This window comes from Anomaloglossus baeobatrachus, chromosome 2, assembly GCF_048569485.1.
Source record: "Anomaloglossus baeobatrachus isolate aAnoBae1 chromosome 2, aAnoBae1.hap1, whole genome shotgun sequence".
NCBI classification, from domain to species: Eukaryota; Metazoa; Chordata; class Amphibia; order Anura; family Aromobatidae; genus Anomaloglossus; species Anomaloglossus baeobatrachus.
The window spans coordinates 212,880,821-212,896,663 of NC_134354.1; the positions used below are offsets into that span (position 1 = coordinate 212,880,821).

General features: G+C 48.9%; 1 protein-coding gene across 3 annotated transcripts in view; it reads left to right on the plus strand.

Moving 5' to 3' along the window:
* The first annotated feature begins 372 nt into the window (after positions 1 to 372).
* Positions 373 to 15,843, plus strand: part of MAGI3 (membrane associated guanylate kinase, WW and PDZ domain containing 3) — a 417,907-nt gene continuing 402,436 nt past the window's right edge. For all 3 annotated transcript variants that reach the window (XM_075335593.1, XM_075335594.1, XM_075335595.1), the window contains exon 1: positions 373 to 1,826. In XM_075335593.1, the coding sequence (XP_075191708.1) occupies positions 1,523 to 1,826 (304 nt within the window). In that variant the 5' untranslated portion in view covers positions 373 to 1,522. The remainder of the gene's footprint in view (positions 1,827 to 15,843) is intronic.

Sequence of the window (15,843 nt, forward strand, 5' to 3'; positions counted from 1 at the left end):
CCGTGCCTTCACTACACAAAACGTCCACGGCCGCTCGTCACGCCCCCTACAGGAAGGTATCCGCTAGTCAGAAGGCGGTGTGGAGCGGCCAGTCACATACAGGCGCCCAGCTATTGGTTCAATAATTTGAAGAGGGCGGTGTCAGCGCCAATAACCACGCCTCCGCAGCGACGTTATAGCTATCAAAAGACTAGAGGACGTTCAACGTCACGCTAGTCTCTGAGGTAGGCGTGTTCAGCATTGGAATGTGGGCGTGACCCTTGGAGCATTACACGTACGTTGTTTTCTGAGGGGCGGGGCTAGCGTGGATTATGGGCGTGGTCTAGCCCGCGCTGAGTTGCGCACCCTCTCTAGCTCCCAGTCCCTTGTTAGTCTCCGTCGAGGCAGCATCCGGACGTGGAGCGGTAGGATTGCAGCTGGATCAGCAGCCGGGGGCGATACCGGAGCAGTCACCGGGGAGCTGCGTCTGTGAAGAAGATTCCCGCTTCTCTCCCTGCGCCCCCTCCCCCAGATTCAACAGGGACTGGTTCCATGTGCACGGATCCCAGTGACAGGCTGCTTCCTGGCACACCCCCTCTGCCCCATCCCAGGCTAACTTCTCCCGCAGAACTTTCCAGCCTGTCAGCCCCGGATCACACAGGCTGGGGTACAAAGCAGGGCAAGCAGGGGTTAAGGACTGAGCCTCCATCATCCCCTGTATAGAGCTGTGAGCCACCTGTGTGTAATCATCCATCACATGGGGAAAGTTTTTGGGGGTGGTGGCCATTAATGGGTTAATAACAAGTGGTCTGCAGCTGCCAGTGACCCCATAGAGTGGCGTGCTGGGCATGTAGGGTCGCTGGTCTTTGTTTCCCCAGGCTGGCTTCCATCCATGCTTTCCCCTGTTTGCTGTTGGATGTTGTAGGTTGATTTGTTTTTAGTTTTGTGTTTTTATTCAGTAATTGTATTTTGCATTGCTCTCCCCCGGTAGCCGGCCCATTCCTCTCCCCCGGTAGCCGGCCCATTGCTCTCCCCCGGTAGCCGGCCCATTGCTCTCCCCCGGTAGCCGGCCCATTGCTCTCCCCCGGTAGCCGGCCCATTGCTCTCCCCCGGTAGCCGGCCCATTGCTCTCCCCCGGTAGCCGGCCCATTGCTCTCCCCCGGTAGCCGGCCCATTGCTCTCCCCCGGTAGCCGGCCCATTGCTCTCCCCCGGTAGCCGGCCCATTGCTCTCCCCCGGTAGCCGGCCCATTGCTCTCCCCAGTAGCCCATCTCTGCTCGGACAGCTGGACCCATCCTTGTGGTGGTTCCCCAGACATGGCGCTGTGACCGGTGTGGTTCGGTGGGTGACATGTCTCCGGATGGGTGTACGCTGAGCTGCCGATGTGCTGTCACTGATGCCAGCTGTTTAGTCCTTCATTAATTGGAGCCATCGTGTATGTTGTCTTTGATTTCTTCATGTTGTAGTCTTTCTTTTGGCATTGTTGGACTATTATCCTAACTGTTGAGGGGCGAGATTAGTGCCCGTCTCCCGTATGCGGCACCATGTCCAAAACGCTGAAAAAGAAGAAGCACTGGTTGAGCAAAGTGCAGGAATGTGGGTTATCGGGGATGGGGGGCGACCCTACTGCCCTTCTGGAGGTCCGCGGGGGTGCTGAGCTTGGAGAGTTCCCGTACCTGGGCCGCCTCAGAGAGGATGCTGCCAGCTATATTGCGGGCAAAGTACCCAGCCAAGGGGATGTACTGCTGGAAGTGAATGGCACGCCGGTCAGTGGCCTTACGCACCGTGACACCCTGGCAGTGATCCGGCACTTCAGGGAACCCATCCGTCTAAAGACCGTCAAACCTGGTAAGTGCCTTCTGCAATTTATTTTGGAGGCTGAGGTAATGTGCCGGGCACGGAGCCCAGGTCAGATTTTCTGTAAGGCTTGGACATTCCTGTTTGCTTATGTTTCTGGCTTTGCTAATGTCGATTCCTATATATGTGGCGGTTTTGAATGCTCATGTTTTTCCACTTTTGTGATCAGTAACAATTATTTAACCACATTTATTCTTCCACGGAGACGTAGCCGTCAGCAATTCCATATTGGAAGCAACTTCTAGCATCATCTGTGTGATTGTCCTGGATCTCTGGTCCCACCAGTGACTTTCCCTGTGCTGGGGAGACATCCTTGTGATTATTGGGGGGGTTCATTCCACCGCAGCGTCCACCCTGAAGGTCTCACATCTCTGATGGACCTTACATCTAAACTGCTGATATTCCATATTGAGAGCTGCAAATATGTTGTGCTGGGGATACACGGCGACTTCGACCAAAGTTCGCTAGATGTAGCTGCCACAGCGCAATACAAGTGAATGGGGTCCTGAGGTCATTGGGGGGGTCCTGCACCAAGCAAGTCACAAAAAACCTAATCTGGTTGGACTTATTGCGCCTTGCTGGTCAGGTCACAATGCGACCCGTTACTTGGCTTGCGCTGTGATGGAGTAGCAACACTTGGGTCACATGCACCCCAGTCTAAAGGTGATACTCCCTTTGGTAGTGTTCAGACACGTTATTGAGGATCCATGAGTTAAACCTTTACTTGCCCCCAGAATGTGGCACCTACACTATTTCCGCACTAGTCCGAGCTGTCTACAATATAGGGGTGCAGTTTAGGATGTTCCTGTTAGGCCACGTTCTCACATTCAGTATTTGGAGAGGTGTTTTTTTTTACCTAGGGAGTGGGTAATAAATACAGAAGTGGGGCTCTGTTTCTATTATACTTACCTCTAATTGTCCAACATCTGGTTTTGGCTACAGATGCTGATATAAAAAACCTCACAAATACTCAATGTGTGCACGAGGCCTAACAATCCTGTTTGGTTACTTCTACATGTGTTTAACTCTTTCTACCCCTCACAAGAACCTGTTTTGGGTTCATTTAAGGTGAACTTTCAGATCCTTGGTTTGGAACTAGTAAGGTCCACGCTGGATCATAGTAAATTCAATCTGGCATCATGTCATCAGACATTACCTGGTATGGTAGGTCTTGGTATTGTTCTCCTACGTGACCTCCACAAATAACTCCTAGATGTGAATAGAATGTAAAAGTGCCAATATTATAAAGGATTATGCCCCCTGCCAAAATTCAGATGCACCGTATAATAGATGGCTTAATATTCCAGGTCCTGCGTGGAATTGTAAAGGATAGAAAAAGGTGAATGAATTAGTAAATGAGACCTGATTATAATCGGGAGTGGTTTCCGGGGTCTCCTGGGAAAGTTCTCCATTTACTGACTCTTAAAGAAAAGCTTCATAAATAACAATGTGTCATGACCATTTTCTTCTTTCCGAGCCCCTCTGATATCCTGTGTATCCAGCTGATGCAGATTCGGCGTCCATGCTGTGACCAGTGAGTGACACTTCTAGTTCTCCATGCTCCTGTAGAGATCATCGTGTGTGACGTTCCCTGCATACTGATATGTAGTGTTCGGACGGCCTCCACAACACCAGAAAGAGAAAAATGGCTCCCACTCATCGGCAATAGTCTACATATCCTGATAAATGAGTCACCTACAAACCAGGGTTCATGACTGAGGGCATCCGGCATGGTGTCACATATAAGTGCTGATTTCGGTCATCTATGCTGGATTTCTAGAACTATATGACCTTTGCCCTTGGCTGGCAGATGACAAGCTCTCCGCATTCCTTAGTTGTCCCCAGAACTAGTTGGTCGGGTTGTACTGGATTTGCCAGTGTGATGCGTGTATGTTCTTGTGCAATCTGGCAGTATCAGGGAGAGGATGAAATGTGTACATATGTATAGGGAGAGGGATGTGTCTGCTGAATAGCAGAGTAACATTATTTGTAGCCTGTGATCCATCCTGTGTACTGTAACACCATGATCTCTGCTGCAGGCAGCTCTAGGAGGGCTTCAGAATGTGTGCCGAGGACTTCACATGGCACGGTTTGCGCCTCCACTAGACCCTCATTACCTAGTAATATCCCACTTGTGCACATTACTTCAGAAGCTTCTCTCGACACCTTACTGTAGTGGAAAGAACTTTGTATGGCAACCTTGACAGCTGGCGCACCATGAATGCTGAGGTTGGAACCCTACTTCTCCAGCTTTCTGCCCTTATCTTGAGAAACGGGGAAACACTTGCTCCTAAATGAAAACCATCCACTGGAGAACTTCTGTCAAAGTTTTCTCTCCTTATCGGAAATTAATATCTCTCTCATTAGGAGATCTGGTAAAGCTTCTTTAGGTGAGGACACCGATTGCTACCTGGTTAGACCGTGCTACAAAAATGGAGAGGCAGGGCGAGACCTGACTTGTTAGTTCATACTAATTCAGAAATTATTTTTGGCGAGATGATTTAAGATGGACATACACCTTAAAGAGAATCTGTCAGCATTAATGAGGAGCGAGCACTAACATCCTCTGTACTCGTAACAACCAGTTGGACGTTCGGATGAATTGCGATTCGATTACCCAAATACACTGTGTGCAGAATTATTAGGCAAATGAGTATTTTGATCACATGATAATTTTTATACATGTTGTCCTACTCCAAGCTGTATAGGCTTGAGAGCCAAATACCAATTAAGTAAATCAGGTGATGTGCATCTCTGTAATGAAGAGGGGTGTGGTGTAATGGCATCAACACCCTATATAAGGTGTGCTTAATTATTAGGCAATTTCCTTTCCTTTGGCAAAATGGGTCAGAAGAGAGATTTGATGGGCTCTGAAAAGTCCAAAATTGTGAGATGTCTTGCAGAGGGATGCAGCAGTCTTCAAATTGCCAAACTTTTGAAGCGTGATCACCAAACAATCAAGCGTTTCATGGCAAATAGCCAGCAGAGTCGCAAGAAGCGTGTTGGGCAAAAAAGACGCAAAATAACTGCACATGATTTGAGGAAAATCAAGCGTGAAGCTGCCAAGATGCCATTTGCCACCAGTTTGGCCATATTTCAGAGCTGCAACGTTACTGGAGTATCAAAAAGCACAAGGTCCCATACTCAGGGACATGGCCAAGGTAAGGAAGGCTGAAAAACGACCACCTTTGAACAAGAAACATAAGATAAAACGTCAAGACTGGGCCAAGAAATATCTTAAGACTGATGTTTCAAAGGTTTTATGGACTGATGAAATGAGTGACTCTTGATGGGCCAGAGGCTGGATCAGTAAAGGGCAGAGAGCTCCGACTCAGACGCCAGCAAGGTGGAGGTGGGGTACTGGTATGGGCTGTTATCAGCAAAGTTGACCTTGTGGGACCTTTTTGGGTTGAAGATTGAGTGAAGCTCAACTCCCAGACCTACTGCCAGCTTCTGGAAGACAACTTCTTCAAGCAGTGGTACAGGAAGAAGTCGGTATTTTTCAAGAAAAACATGATTTTCATGCAGGACAATTCTCCATGACATGCATCCAACTACTCCACAGTGTGGCTGGCCAGTAAAGGTCTAACAGAGGAAAAAATAATGACATGGCCCTCTTGTTCACCTGATCTGAACCCCATAGAGAACCTGTGATCCCTCATAAAATGTAAGATCTGCAGGGAGAGAAAACAGTACACCTCTCGGAACAGTGTCTGGGAGGCTGTGGTGGCTGCTGCACGCAATGTTGATCATAAACAGATCAAGAAACTGACAGAATCTATGGATGGCAGGCTGTTGAGTGTCATCATAAAGAAAGGTGGCTATACTGGTCACTAATTTTTTGGGGGCTTTGTTTTTGCATCTCAGAAATGTTTATTTCTAAATTTTGTGCAGTTATATTGGTTTACCTGGTGAAAATAAACAAGTGAGATGGAAATATATTTGGTTTTTTATTAAGTTGCCTAATAATTCTGCACAGTAATTGTTACCTGCACAAACAGATATCCTCCTAAGATAGCCAAATCTAAAAAAAACAAACAAAACACTCCAACTTCTAAAAATGTTAAGCTTTGATATTTATGAGTCTTTTGGGTTGATTGAGAACATAGTTGTTGATCAATAATAAAAAAATCCTCTAAAATACAAACTGCCTAATAATTCTGCACACGGTGTATAGTGAAAATAAATGGGGAACTCAAGCATTTTTCCAGAAGATTTCCTGTAAAAATGCTTGAGTCCCCCATTGACTTCCATTATACTCGGGAACTCAAGTCGTGCCCATCCGAGGATCTAACTGCTTGTTACAAGTATTGAGCACCCGAGCATGGTAGTGCTTGCTCATCACTAGTCAGCAGGTTTTTCTATGTAATCTCAGAGTAACATAATGCAGGGTAGTAAGCCTGATTCCAGCTATGTGTCTCTTAGTGGACTGTGTAGTGTAGTTTGGATAGAATCCCTGTTTTCTCAAGTGCAAATGTAGAAGCTCTCTGAATGCTGAGCTGTGGATAACCCCGCCCACTCCCGATTGGCAGCTTCCTGTGTACTTTGTGAGCAAGCTGCCAATCAATGATGGGGGTGGGGTTACACATTAACATTCCTCTGCTCCTCTGCTGATATGCTGATTGTATTGAAATTACAGCGCACAGCCTAATAAGTGATACATCATTGACATCAGGCTTTCTGTCCCTTTTTATTATGCGGCTCTCAATTTAAATAAAAAACATATGCTAACAGGTTCCCTTTAACCTTCAGTCCCATGGATCCATTGGACCCCAAGTGAGTTAGTTTTCGTCATATTTCTGAAAGTATGAAAGGCCCGTAACCGTCCGTTTTGGTAGCTTTCTAGCTTGGGCGTCCCTCCCTCATCAGTGCACAACAAGATGCGTCATCGTCTACTTGTGCCACAGCGAGGTGCAGCGACTAATGGTGTAAGTAGAGTGGGCGCAATTAACGGAGTCATGGAACCGATGCTTTACGTCCCAAACTCCTCATATACTGTACATGCTTGCTCAGGTCAGCTTTGCAGGCATATTTACTATAGTGGGGATGGATATAAGCCGCTGCCGGATACTTTGAAGCCGCTTAGGGGACAGAAGGATCCTGCATTGTAATTCGACATAACCGATCGTTCCTCATCTGTCGAGAGGTCCATATACATATCAAACAACTATAGTTTTGATTTGTGTTTGGTCGGTATAAAGCCAACATATTGTATCCAAAGCATAATCATGTCTCTAGCAGGGACACAGTGTAATTATAAAATATAACGTTTAATAACTTTAAAATACCTTCCCATAAAGACAATCCTTGTATAAAGTAATAAAGTGCTCAAAGTGTTTCCGTGCTCAAATATAAAAAAATTGGTTCGGTCTCACCATGTGTTCTTGATGAAGAGGCCTCACAAATGAGATATGAGGTCCTTAGGCGGGGTACAGGACCCTATTAACCCTGTCGTACCTTGTGCTTGGCCTCCCGTCCTCACAAGGACAGTTCCTAGTGTGGTCTGTCCCACTAAGTGATGTCCCTATCATACAACCTCCTGAAACGTTTCATCCACCATGGTGGGGCTCCTCAGGGGAGATATGAAGGTGAAATGAAGCCCTTATTTTATGGGTACTTAAATTCACACAGGGAATAAGGGAGTTAATCTTTTTGTGAAAACTACCCCCCAAAAAACCTGACAGTGCTGTGCAGCAGGCCATGTGGTGTTCTCACATGGCTGCCTAAGACCTGTCTGCTTAAAGGAGTTGTCCGACATTAGCTTACCAAAAAATGTTGACTATCTGTGCTGTATTGTCATATAAATCACCCCTACATTGTTTTTTTTTGTTTTCTAACTTTTGTTCCTCTTGAATTCACCCTTTATTCTCTGCAGCTCTTTGTTTACATTCAGCACAAGCAAACTGACCACTTCCTGTGCAAAACCTCAGTTAGAGCTGGCACTGCCCGCCCTCACTGTCCAGCCCCGGGCCCTGCCCGCCCTCACTGTCTAGCCTCACCCCCTGCCCGCCCTCTGCACACACATTCCCTGTCAGTATTCTGCCCAGCACCTGACCTGTTATCACTTTAGCAATGGAAATACCAGCCCCACATAGGGCTCTGCACCACACACACACACACGGCGCTCTGTACCGACCCCCACCCCCCACCACAATCGTTCTGTACCGACCCCTACCCCCATAGGGAACACATGTGGGCTACATTCACATGACCGTTCCGTTTTTGCGGTCCGCAAACAACGGTCCATTTTGTCACGGATGCATCCGTACGGATGCATCTGTGTATCATCTGTGTGCCTTCCATTTTTTTTGTGGACCGCAAAAAACGGAAGCAGCAAGAAAGATAAATAGATGAGTAGATATAGAGATGAATAGATAGATATAGAGACAGAGATAGAGGGATGAATGAATGAATGAATGGAGGGATAGACAGATAATGGATAGATGAATAGATAGATGAGAAAGACATGTATAATGTCCTACCCCCTGCATATTCTAAGCTGGCACCCTTTAGTGCCTTTCATGTGGCAGTAAGGGGTGCTTAGCCTTGTATTTAGCCAAAAAAATAAATAATTAAAAAAATAAAATACGACATGGGGTCCTTTGGGCTATGTGCTATCTTTTGTAGCCAGCTAGGGTAAAGCAGACGGCTGTAGCCTGCAGACCACAGCTGGCAGCTTCACCTTGGATGATAATCCAAAACAGAGGGCACCTCACGCTATTTTAAATTAAATAAATAATTTAAAACAAAAAACATGGTGTGTCCCCCCCCAAATTGGATCACCAGCCGAGGTAAAGCAGACAGCTGGGGTCTGATATTCTCAGACTAGGGAGGTCCACTGTTATTGGACACTCCCCAGCCTAAAAATAGCAGGCCGCAGCTGCCCCCGAAGTGGCGCATCCATTAGATGTGCCAATCCTGGTGCTTTTCCCCAACTCATCCCATTGCCCTGGTGCGGTGGCAAACGGGGTAATATATGGGGTTGATGCCAGATGTGTAATGTCACCTTGCATCAAGTCCTGGGGTTAGTGATGTCACGCGTCTTATCAGATACCCGACATCACCAACCCAGTCACTAATAAAAAAAAAATAGACAACAAAAAAAGTTTTATTTGAAAAAACACTCCCCAAAACATTCCCTCTTTCACCAATTTATTGAAAAGAACAATTAAATCCGGGTCCGGCGTAATCCAATAAGGGGGACACATGACTATCCATACCATAGACAATTTCCCAGTCAATGAAGAACAGAATGTTCCCCATTGGCTGGGAGAGCAATGCAGTGACCTGAGCTAACATCAATAGCCCAGGTCACTGCAGGGGATGTTGAGCGCTGCTGCCAGGAGGCAGATGAGATCATTAGCTGCTGTGATTAGCTCCTCTTCACTCCTGTCAGCGATGTCACTGCCTTCTATGCCCGCCGCGTTCTCAGCAGTATCGCCCATGACGTCACCGCTATTGACGTGAAAACGCAGCGAGCATAGGCGGCAGTGACCGTGCTGACAGGAGTGAGTAGGAGATCGTCACAGCAGGTAATGATGTCATCTAACCTCCTGGCGGCTGCCAGCTCTGCAGGGCGAGAATCTGCATGCGGGCAGACACACACACTGCAATGAAGGCAGCCGCGGGGCTGGAGCGGGACACAGACTGCACAGGCTTTCCTACTATCCTGAGCAGGGGGCCCGGTGCTGGCGGTGACACCGTGAGCGGGGAGAGTACGGGGTGCGGGGAAATGTGTGGGAGGGTGCAGGGAAGGGGGGCGGGGACTCCACGCACTGTACAGCCCAGCAGGGCGGCAACATGCTGTTCCAGATTTTCATGTCAACATGGTTCTGCCCATGTTGACATGAAATGACCGGAAGCAGCAAAATCGCAGCAGGAGCGGTCACATGACCACTCTGAGCCTGGGGAGAGGGGCTGACAACAGGGCAGGTAAGTGCTCACTATCTACTTACCTGCCCCAATGTAGCCCAATAGTGTAATAATAAAAAAAAGTCAAAATAAGCAGGCTAACCCCTTTAAATACTTGCCTCATTGAGAGCAACACCTTCTGGAGTCCGACGTCACTTCCTGGAGAACCAGGCGTGATTGTACGTGTGATCACAGCCGGACCCTATTATTGGTAAATGGCCGCTGTCACTCCGACAATACAATGTCATACCAACCATTCTTGTGTTTCCTTTCATGGCACACACTGACAGACATTGTGTAACCTCAGATGCTATTGTTGTATTAAAGGGTCTCAATAAAGAGACTACTCCTTAGGTGTCTCATACCTTATATACAAGCACAAGAATCGGGACGCTTCTGTTACCAGTTGATCAGATCACTCCTGCATCGCACATAGGTAGACATCGCGGTGATAACAGGAAGTATGGATTATCAGTAACTAACCGCACAGCGCTGCAGACATGCGCATACGCTCGCAACAGTTCGACACATTCACCGGAGCCTCAATCGTCACCATAGAAACGAACAATAGCATATGGGGTAACATGTCGCCCATGCTGTTGGCCAGATATACTAGTAGAAATCATCATTATCAAAGCACCACATAGCAATATGGTGGCAAGCTAATGCGACATCAGATGTACTGCACTACAAGTACATAGAGGTACAGAAGAGCAAAGATAGAATTGACACGGGTCCTGTATCTGGCACCGCTATGTGGGTCCATGTACCTGGCACCACTATGGGGGTCCCGTATCCTGCACAGTTATGTGGGCCCTGTACCTGGCACCACTGTGTGGACCCTGTACCTGGCACCGTTGTGTGGGCCCTGTACGTGGCACCGTTGTGTGGGCCCTGTACCTGGCACCGTTGTGTGGGCCCTGTACGTGGCACCGTTGTGTGGGCCCTGTACCTGGCACCGTTGTGTGGGCCCTGTACGTGGCACCGTTGTGTGGGCCCTGTACATGGCACCGTTGTGTGGGCCCTGTACATGGCACCGTTGTGTGGGCCCTGTACCTGGCACCGTTGTGCGGGCCCTGTACCTGGCATCGTTGTGCGGGCCCTGTACCTGGCACCGTTGTGCGGGCCCTGTACCTGGCACCGTTGTGCGGGCCCTGTACCTGGCACCGTTGTGCGGGCCCTGTACCTGGCACCGTTGTGTGGGCCCTGTACGTGGCACCGTTGTGTGGGCCCTGTACATGGCACCGTTGTGTGGGCCCTGTACATGGCACCGTTGTGTGGGCCCTGTACCTGGCACCGTTGTGCGGGCCCTGTACCTGGCATCGTTGTGCGGGCCCTGTACCTGGCACCGTTGTGCGGGCCCTGTACCTGGCACCGTTGTGCGGGCCCTGTACCTGGCACCGTTGTGCGGGCCCTGTACCTGGCACCGTTGTGCGGGCCCTGTACCTGGCACCGTTGTGCGGGCCCTGTACCTGGCACCGTTGTGCGGGCCCTGTACCTGGCACCGTTGTGCGGGCCCTGTACCTGGCACCGTTGTGCGGGCCCTGTACCTGGCACCGTTGTGCGGGCCCTGTACCTGGCACCGTTGTGCGGGCCCTGTACCTGGCACCGTTGTGCGGGCCCTGTACCTGGCACCGTTGTGCGGGCCCTGTACCTGGCACCGTTGTGCGGGCCCTGTACCTGGCACCGTTGTGCGGGCCCTGTACCTGGCACCGTTGTGCTGGCCCTGTACCTGGCACCGTTGTGCTGGCCCTGTACCTGGCACCGTTGTGCTGGCCCTGTACCTGGCACCGTTGTGCTGGCCCTGTACCTGGCACCGTTGTGCTGGCCCTGTACCTGGCACCGTTGTGCTGGCCCTGTACCTGGCACCGTTGTGCTGGCCCTGTACCTGGCACCGTTGTGCTGGCCCTGTACCTGGCACCGTTGTGCTGGCCCTGTACCTGGCACCGTTGTGCTGGCCCTGTACCTGGCACCGTTGTGCTGGCCCTGTACCTGGCACCGTTGTGCTGGCCCTGTACCTGGCACCGTTGTGCTGGCCCTGTACCTGGCACCGTTGTGCTGGCCCTGTACCTGGCACCGTTGTGCGGGCCCTGTACCTGGCACCGTTGTGCGGGCCCTGTACCTGGCACCGTTGTGCGGGCCCTGTACCTGGCACCGTTGTGCGGGCCCTGTACCTGGCACCGTTGTGCGGGCCCTGTACCTGGCACCGTTGTGCGGGCCCTGTACCTGGCACCGTTGTGCGGGCCCTGTACCTGGCACCGTTGTGCGGGCCCTGTACCTGGCACCGTTGTGCGGGCCCTGTACCTGGCACCGTTGTGCGGGCCCTGTACCTGGCACCGTTGTGCGGGCCCTGTACCTGGCACCGTTGTGCGGGCCCTGTACCTGGCACCGTTGTGCGGGCCCTGTACCTGGCACCGTTGTGCGGGCCCTGTACCTGGCACCGTTGTGCGGGCCCTGTACCTGGCACCGTTGTGCGGGCCCTGTACCTGGCACCGTTGTGCTGGCCCTGTACCTGGCACCGTTGTGCTGGCCCTGTACCTGGCACCGTTGTGCGGGCCCTGTACCTGGCACCGTTGTGCGGGCCCTGTACCTGGCACCGTTGTGCGGGCCCTGTACCTGGCACCGTTGTGCGGGCCCTGTACCTGGCACCGTTGTGCGGGCCCTGTACCTGGCACCGTTGTGCGGGTCCTGTACCTGGCACCGTTGTGGGGGTCCTGTACCTGGCACCACTATGGGGGTACCATATCCTGCACCTTTATGTGGGCTCTGTATCTGGCACCATTATAGTGTCGGTGAGTGGCCTTTTTGTGTTTGTTTGTTTTGTCTCTGCACAATGTGATTGCACATGAAATAAACAAAACAAAAAACCCCCACTAAGTTAGCATGTGCTAGTCTTCTGTTTTTTTTGGATGAGACTTTCCCATAGAACTCAATGGATGTGGTAAAAAAAAGAAACAACTATGTATGAATAAAAAAGATGCTATTTAGACACCAACATCTGGACAGCCTCCATTTTTGGCCAATCCATTTCAAATATTACATATAAAAACGGAAATATGTCTTGTGTGTGTATATATAATTTTGTTTTTTTTATTTTCTGAAAAAAGAATAAATCTTCCAACATCATGTCTGAACCCAGCCTTATGTCTCATTGAAATGTTCATTTTTCACATGCCCTTTCCTGAGAGATTACCGTATGTGCCCATGTTAGTCTTGAAGCTAGTCACATGTCTGTTTTTTTTTTTTTTTTTTTTGTGGACTGTGTGTCTGCAGAAAATTCATAACAAGATATTTTTTTTTGATCTGAGGCACTGCTGAAAATCACCCATACAAGTGTATTGGTCTGTGACAATCATGGACAGCAGACAGATGATATGTGTGGTGCTTATTTTTAAAGTGTCCAGGCTTTGGTTCCAAGTCTTCAGTCACTGTATGGGAATTCTCACAGCGCGCACACTGCCCGCTGTCAGGATTCTTTAGTGCTGCGAGCCAATGGGTGCGTGATTGCAAGTATCCGACTTACAAAAATTGGGTCATGTGCCAACTAGACGTGCGTAGCTTCACTCAATACAGATAAATAGAGCGATGTCAGACAAGTCTAGTCTCAAAGTGGGCAGAAGTATGCATACTTGTGGTCACACGACTGCCCTCAGCCGGCATCAGAGAATCCTATCTGCTGTCAAACTTTAATCCTAATCTGGGCAACCCTTTAAAGCACCATTCCAGTGGTTTTTATTATTGTTTTACCACTGGAATGACACTTTTTTTATCTAAGTTCCCTGCTCCTACTTTTATACTCACCCTCCGGTGTCTTCATCTCTTATCCTTGCCACTTCTATCAGTCTCTAGCAGTATATTATCTACTGGATCACTGTAGTGATTCATGGAGTTGAACCGGAAATCACTTTTCAATATAAATCTAAGAGAACCTCATTTTGGCTCTCATAGACTTGCATTGAGAGCTTGTGATCAGAGCAGCGTAAAATGTGAAGAAACTGGAGGGTAAGTAATTAATGAATGATTGCTGGAGGCTGGCTGTAGCCAAGATTAGATTTAAGAGGAGGAATACATAAATATCTTTGACTTATTGTTATACTTGCCTTTTCAAGCTACTTTTTAATTACAGATATTTTAGGGAAGAGGGATGACAAGCACTAGAGCATCGTCTGCACCTTAATGGCCGTTTGCTTCTGTACTGCTGCCGAAAGGTTCACAATTTCTTTTCAGGACTCCAAAAAAGCTGAGAATCTGCAGATTTGCCGCTCTTGTACCCTGACACAACTTGACTTTTGCTGGCAGACTCGTTCACTAATCTCTGACCTTGGCTGTGATAACAGGCTGCACAGGATCTTTGCTTCCCCCTCTTTTGACAAAAGCCCAATAAGTCACAAATGCTTGTGCCCTTTCTTTGTATCCATGTGGTTATAGTGATGTTTTGTCCATGTGCCGGACATATTGTTTATCTTTGGGGGGGAAATGGTTGGGCGTCAAGTATTTTGACCCTTCGCCTGACCTCCTCCATAGCCATGACATCCCGAGGGTAGACATTCCAGCAGAAATGCCGAGCCATGTCATTGACTTAATGCCTTTATTTCTATACGTTCTTGTTAGGGATTGAGGTCAGCCATTTCTTCAGTGTGTCGGTGTCACATGCTGATCCCATGATGGAGCTCCCAAACATTGTGTTTTATGTGAAAGGTTATGTTTGGGCTCTGATGACGAAATGTTGTCCCAGGTCTGGCGCATGACCGACACCACCAAGGCCGTGTTCACACATTGTGTATTCGGGGAGTTTTTGTTGTAGTATTTCAGTACCAATTAGCTAAATGAGGTGTCTTGCGTTATATATATATATATATATATTAGAAGGTGGCCCGATTCGAACGTATCCGGTAGTCTAGAATGGGTATGTAGGTTAGCAGATTGAATAATAAGGTAATGAATGGACTGAATGGGTTAGGTTTAATTTGTTTATTGGTTTTGACACTAGAACTACTGAGGTAGTCATTTTGACTACTTTGCACCATGTATTTCTATATAGGTGTCACGAGTCCAGTAGTTCTAGTGTTAAAATGACAAACAACAGAAGGAACAGTTTTAATAGATGAGTCTAAGGGTGGAAACACATCTATGCGAGTAAAATCGGTCCGACTGGGCTGAAAAAAACTCGTCTGATTTTAGTTCACGTTAGGTGCGAGTGCAACGCAAGTGCGATGCTATTTCTGAATAAATTAATGATTTTACTAGCGTGTGTAATGCGTGTGTAATGCGTATTTTTTACTATGTCATCTGCCATTCAGCGCTGCTACATGGCCGCTGACAGCAGACACAGACAGCCATGTAGCAGAGCTGAATGGCAGATGACAGCAGACAGAGCCGCACAATCAGAATGAACTCGGGTGAACTTAACCCGACTTCATTGTCATGCTGCGGCTCTGTCTGTGCCGCGTCCTGATTAGCGGTCACCAGTGAAGGGCTCACCGATGACCACTAATCCCCCGAGTGACTGAAGTTAGCTGCCCTCTCTCATACTCACCGATCCCCGGCGCGGCACTGCACTGCACGGCGTTCACACTGCTCCGGCGGCTTTTACTATTTTGAAAAAGCCGGCCGAACAATCTCGTGTTCCCTGCTTTCCCCGCCCACAGGCGCCTATGATTGGTTGCAGTGAGACACGCCCCCACGCTCCGTGCCAGGTGTCTCACTGCACCCAATCACAGCAGCCGGTGGGCGTGTCTATACTGTGCAGTGAAATAAATAAATAATTAAAAAAAATGGCGTGCGGTCCCCCCCAATTTTAATACCAGCCAAATAAAGCCATACGGCTGAAGGCTGGTATTCTCAGGATGGGGAGCTCCACGTTATGGGGAGCCCTCCAGCCTAACAATATCAGCCAGCAGCCGCCCAGAATTGCCGCATACATTATATGCGACAGTTCTGGGACTGTACCCGGCTCTTCCCGATTTGCCCTGGTACGTTGGCAAATCGGGGAAATAAGGAGTTAATGGCAGCCCATAGCTGCCACTAAATCCTAGATTAATCATGTCAGGCGTCTATGAGACACCCTCCATGATTAATCTGTAAGTTACAGTAAATA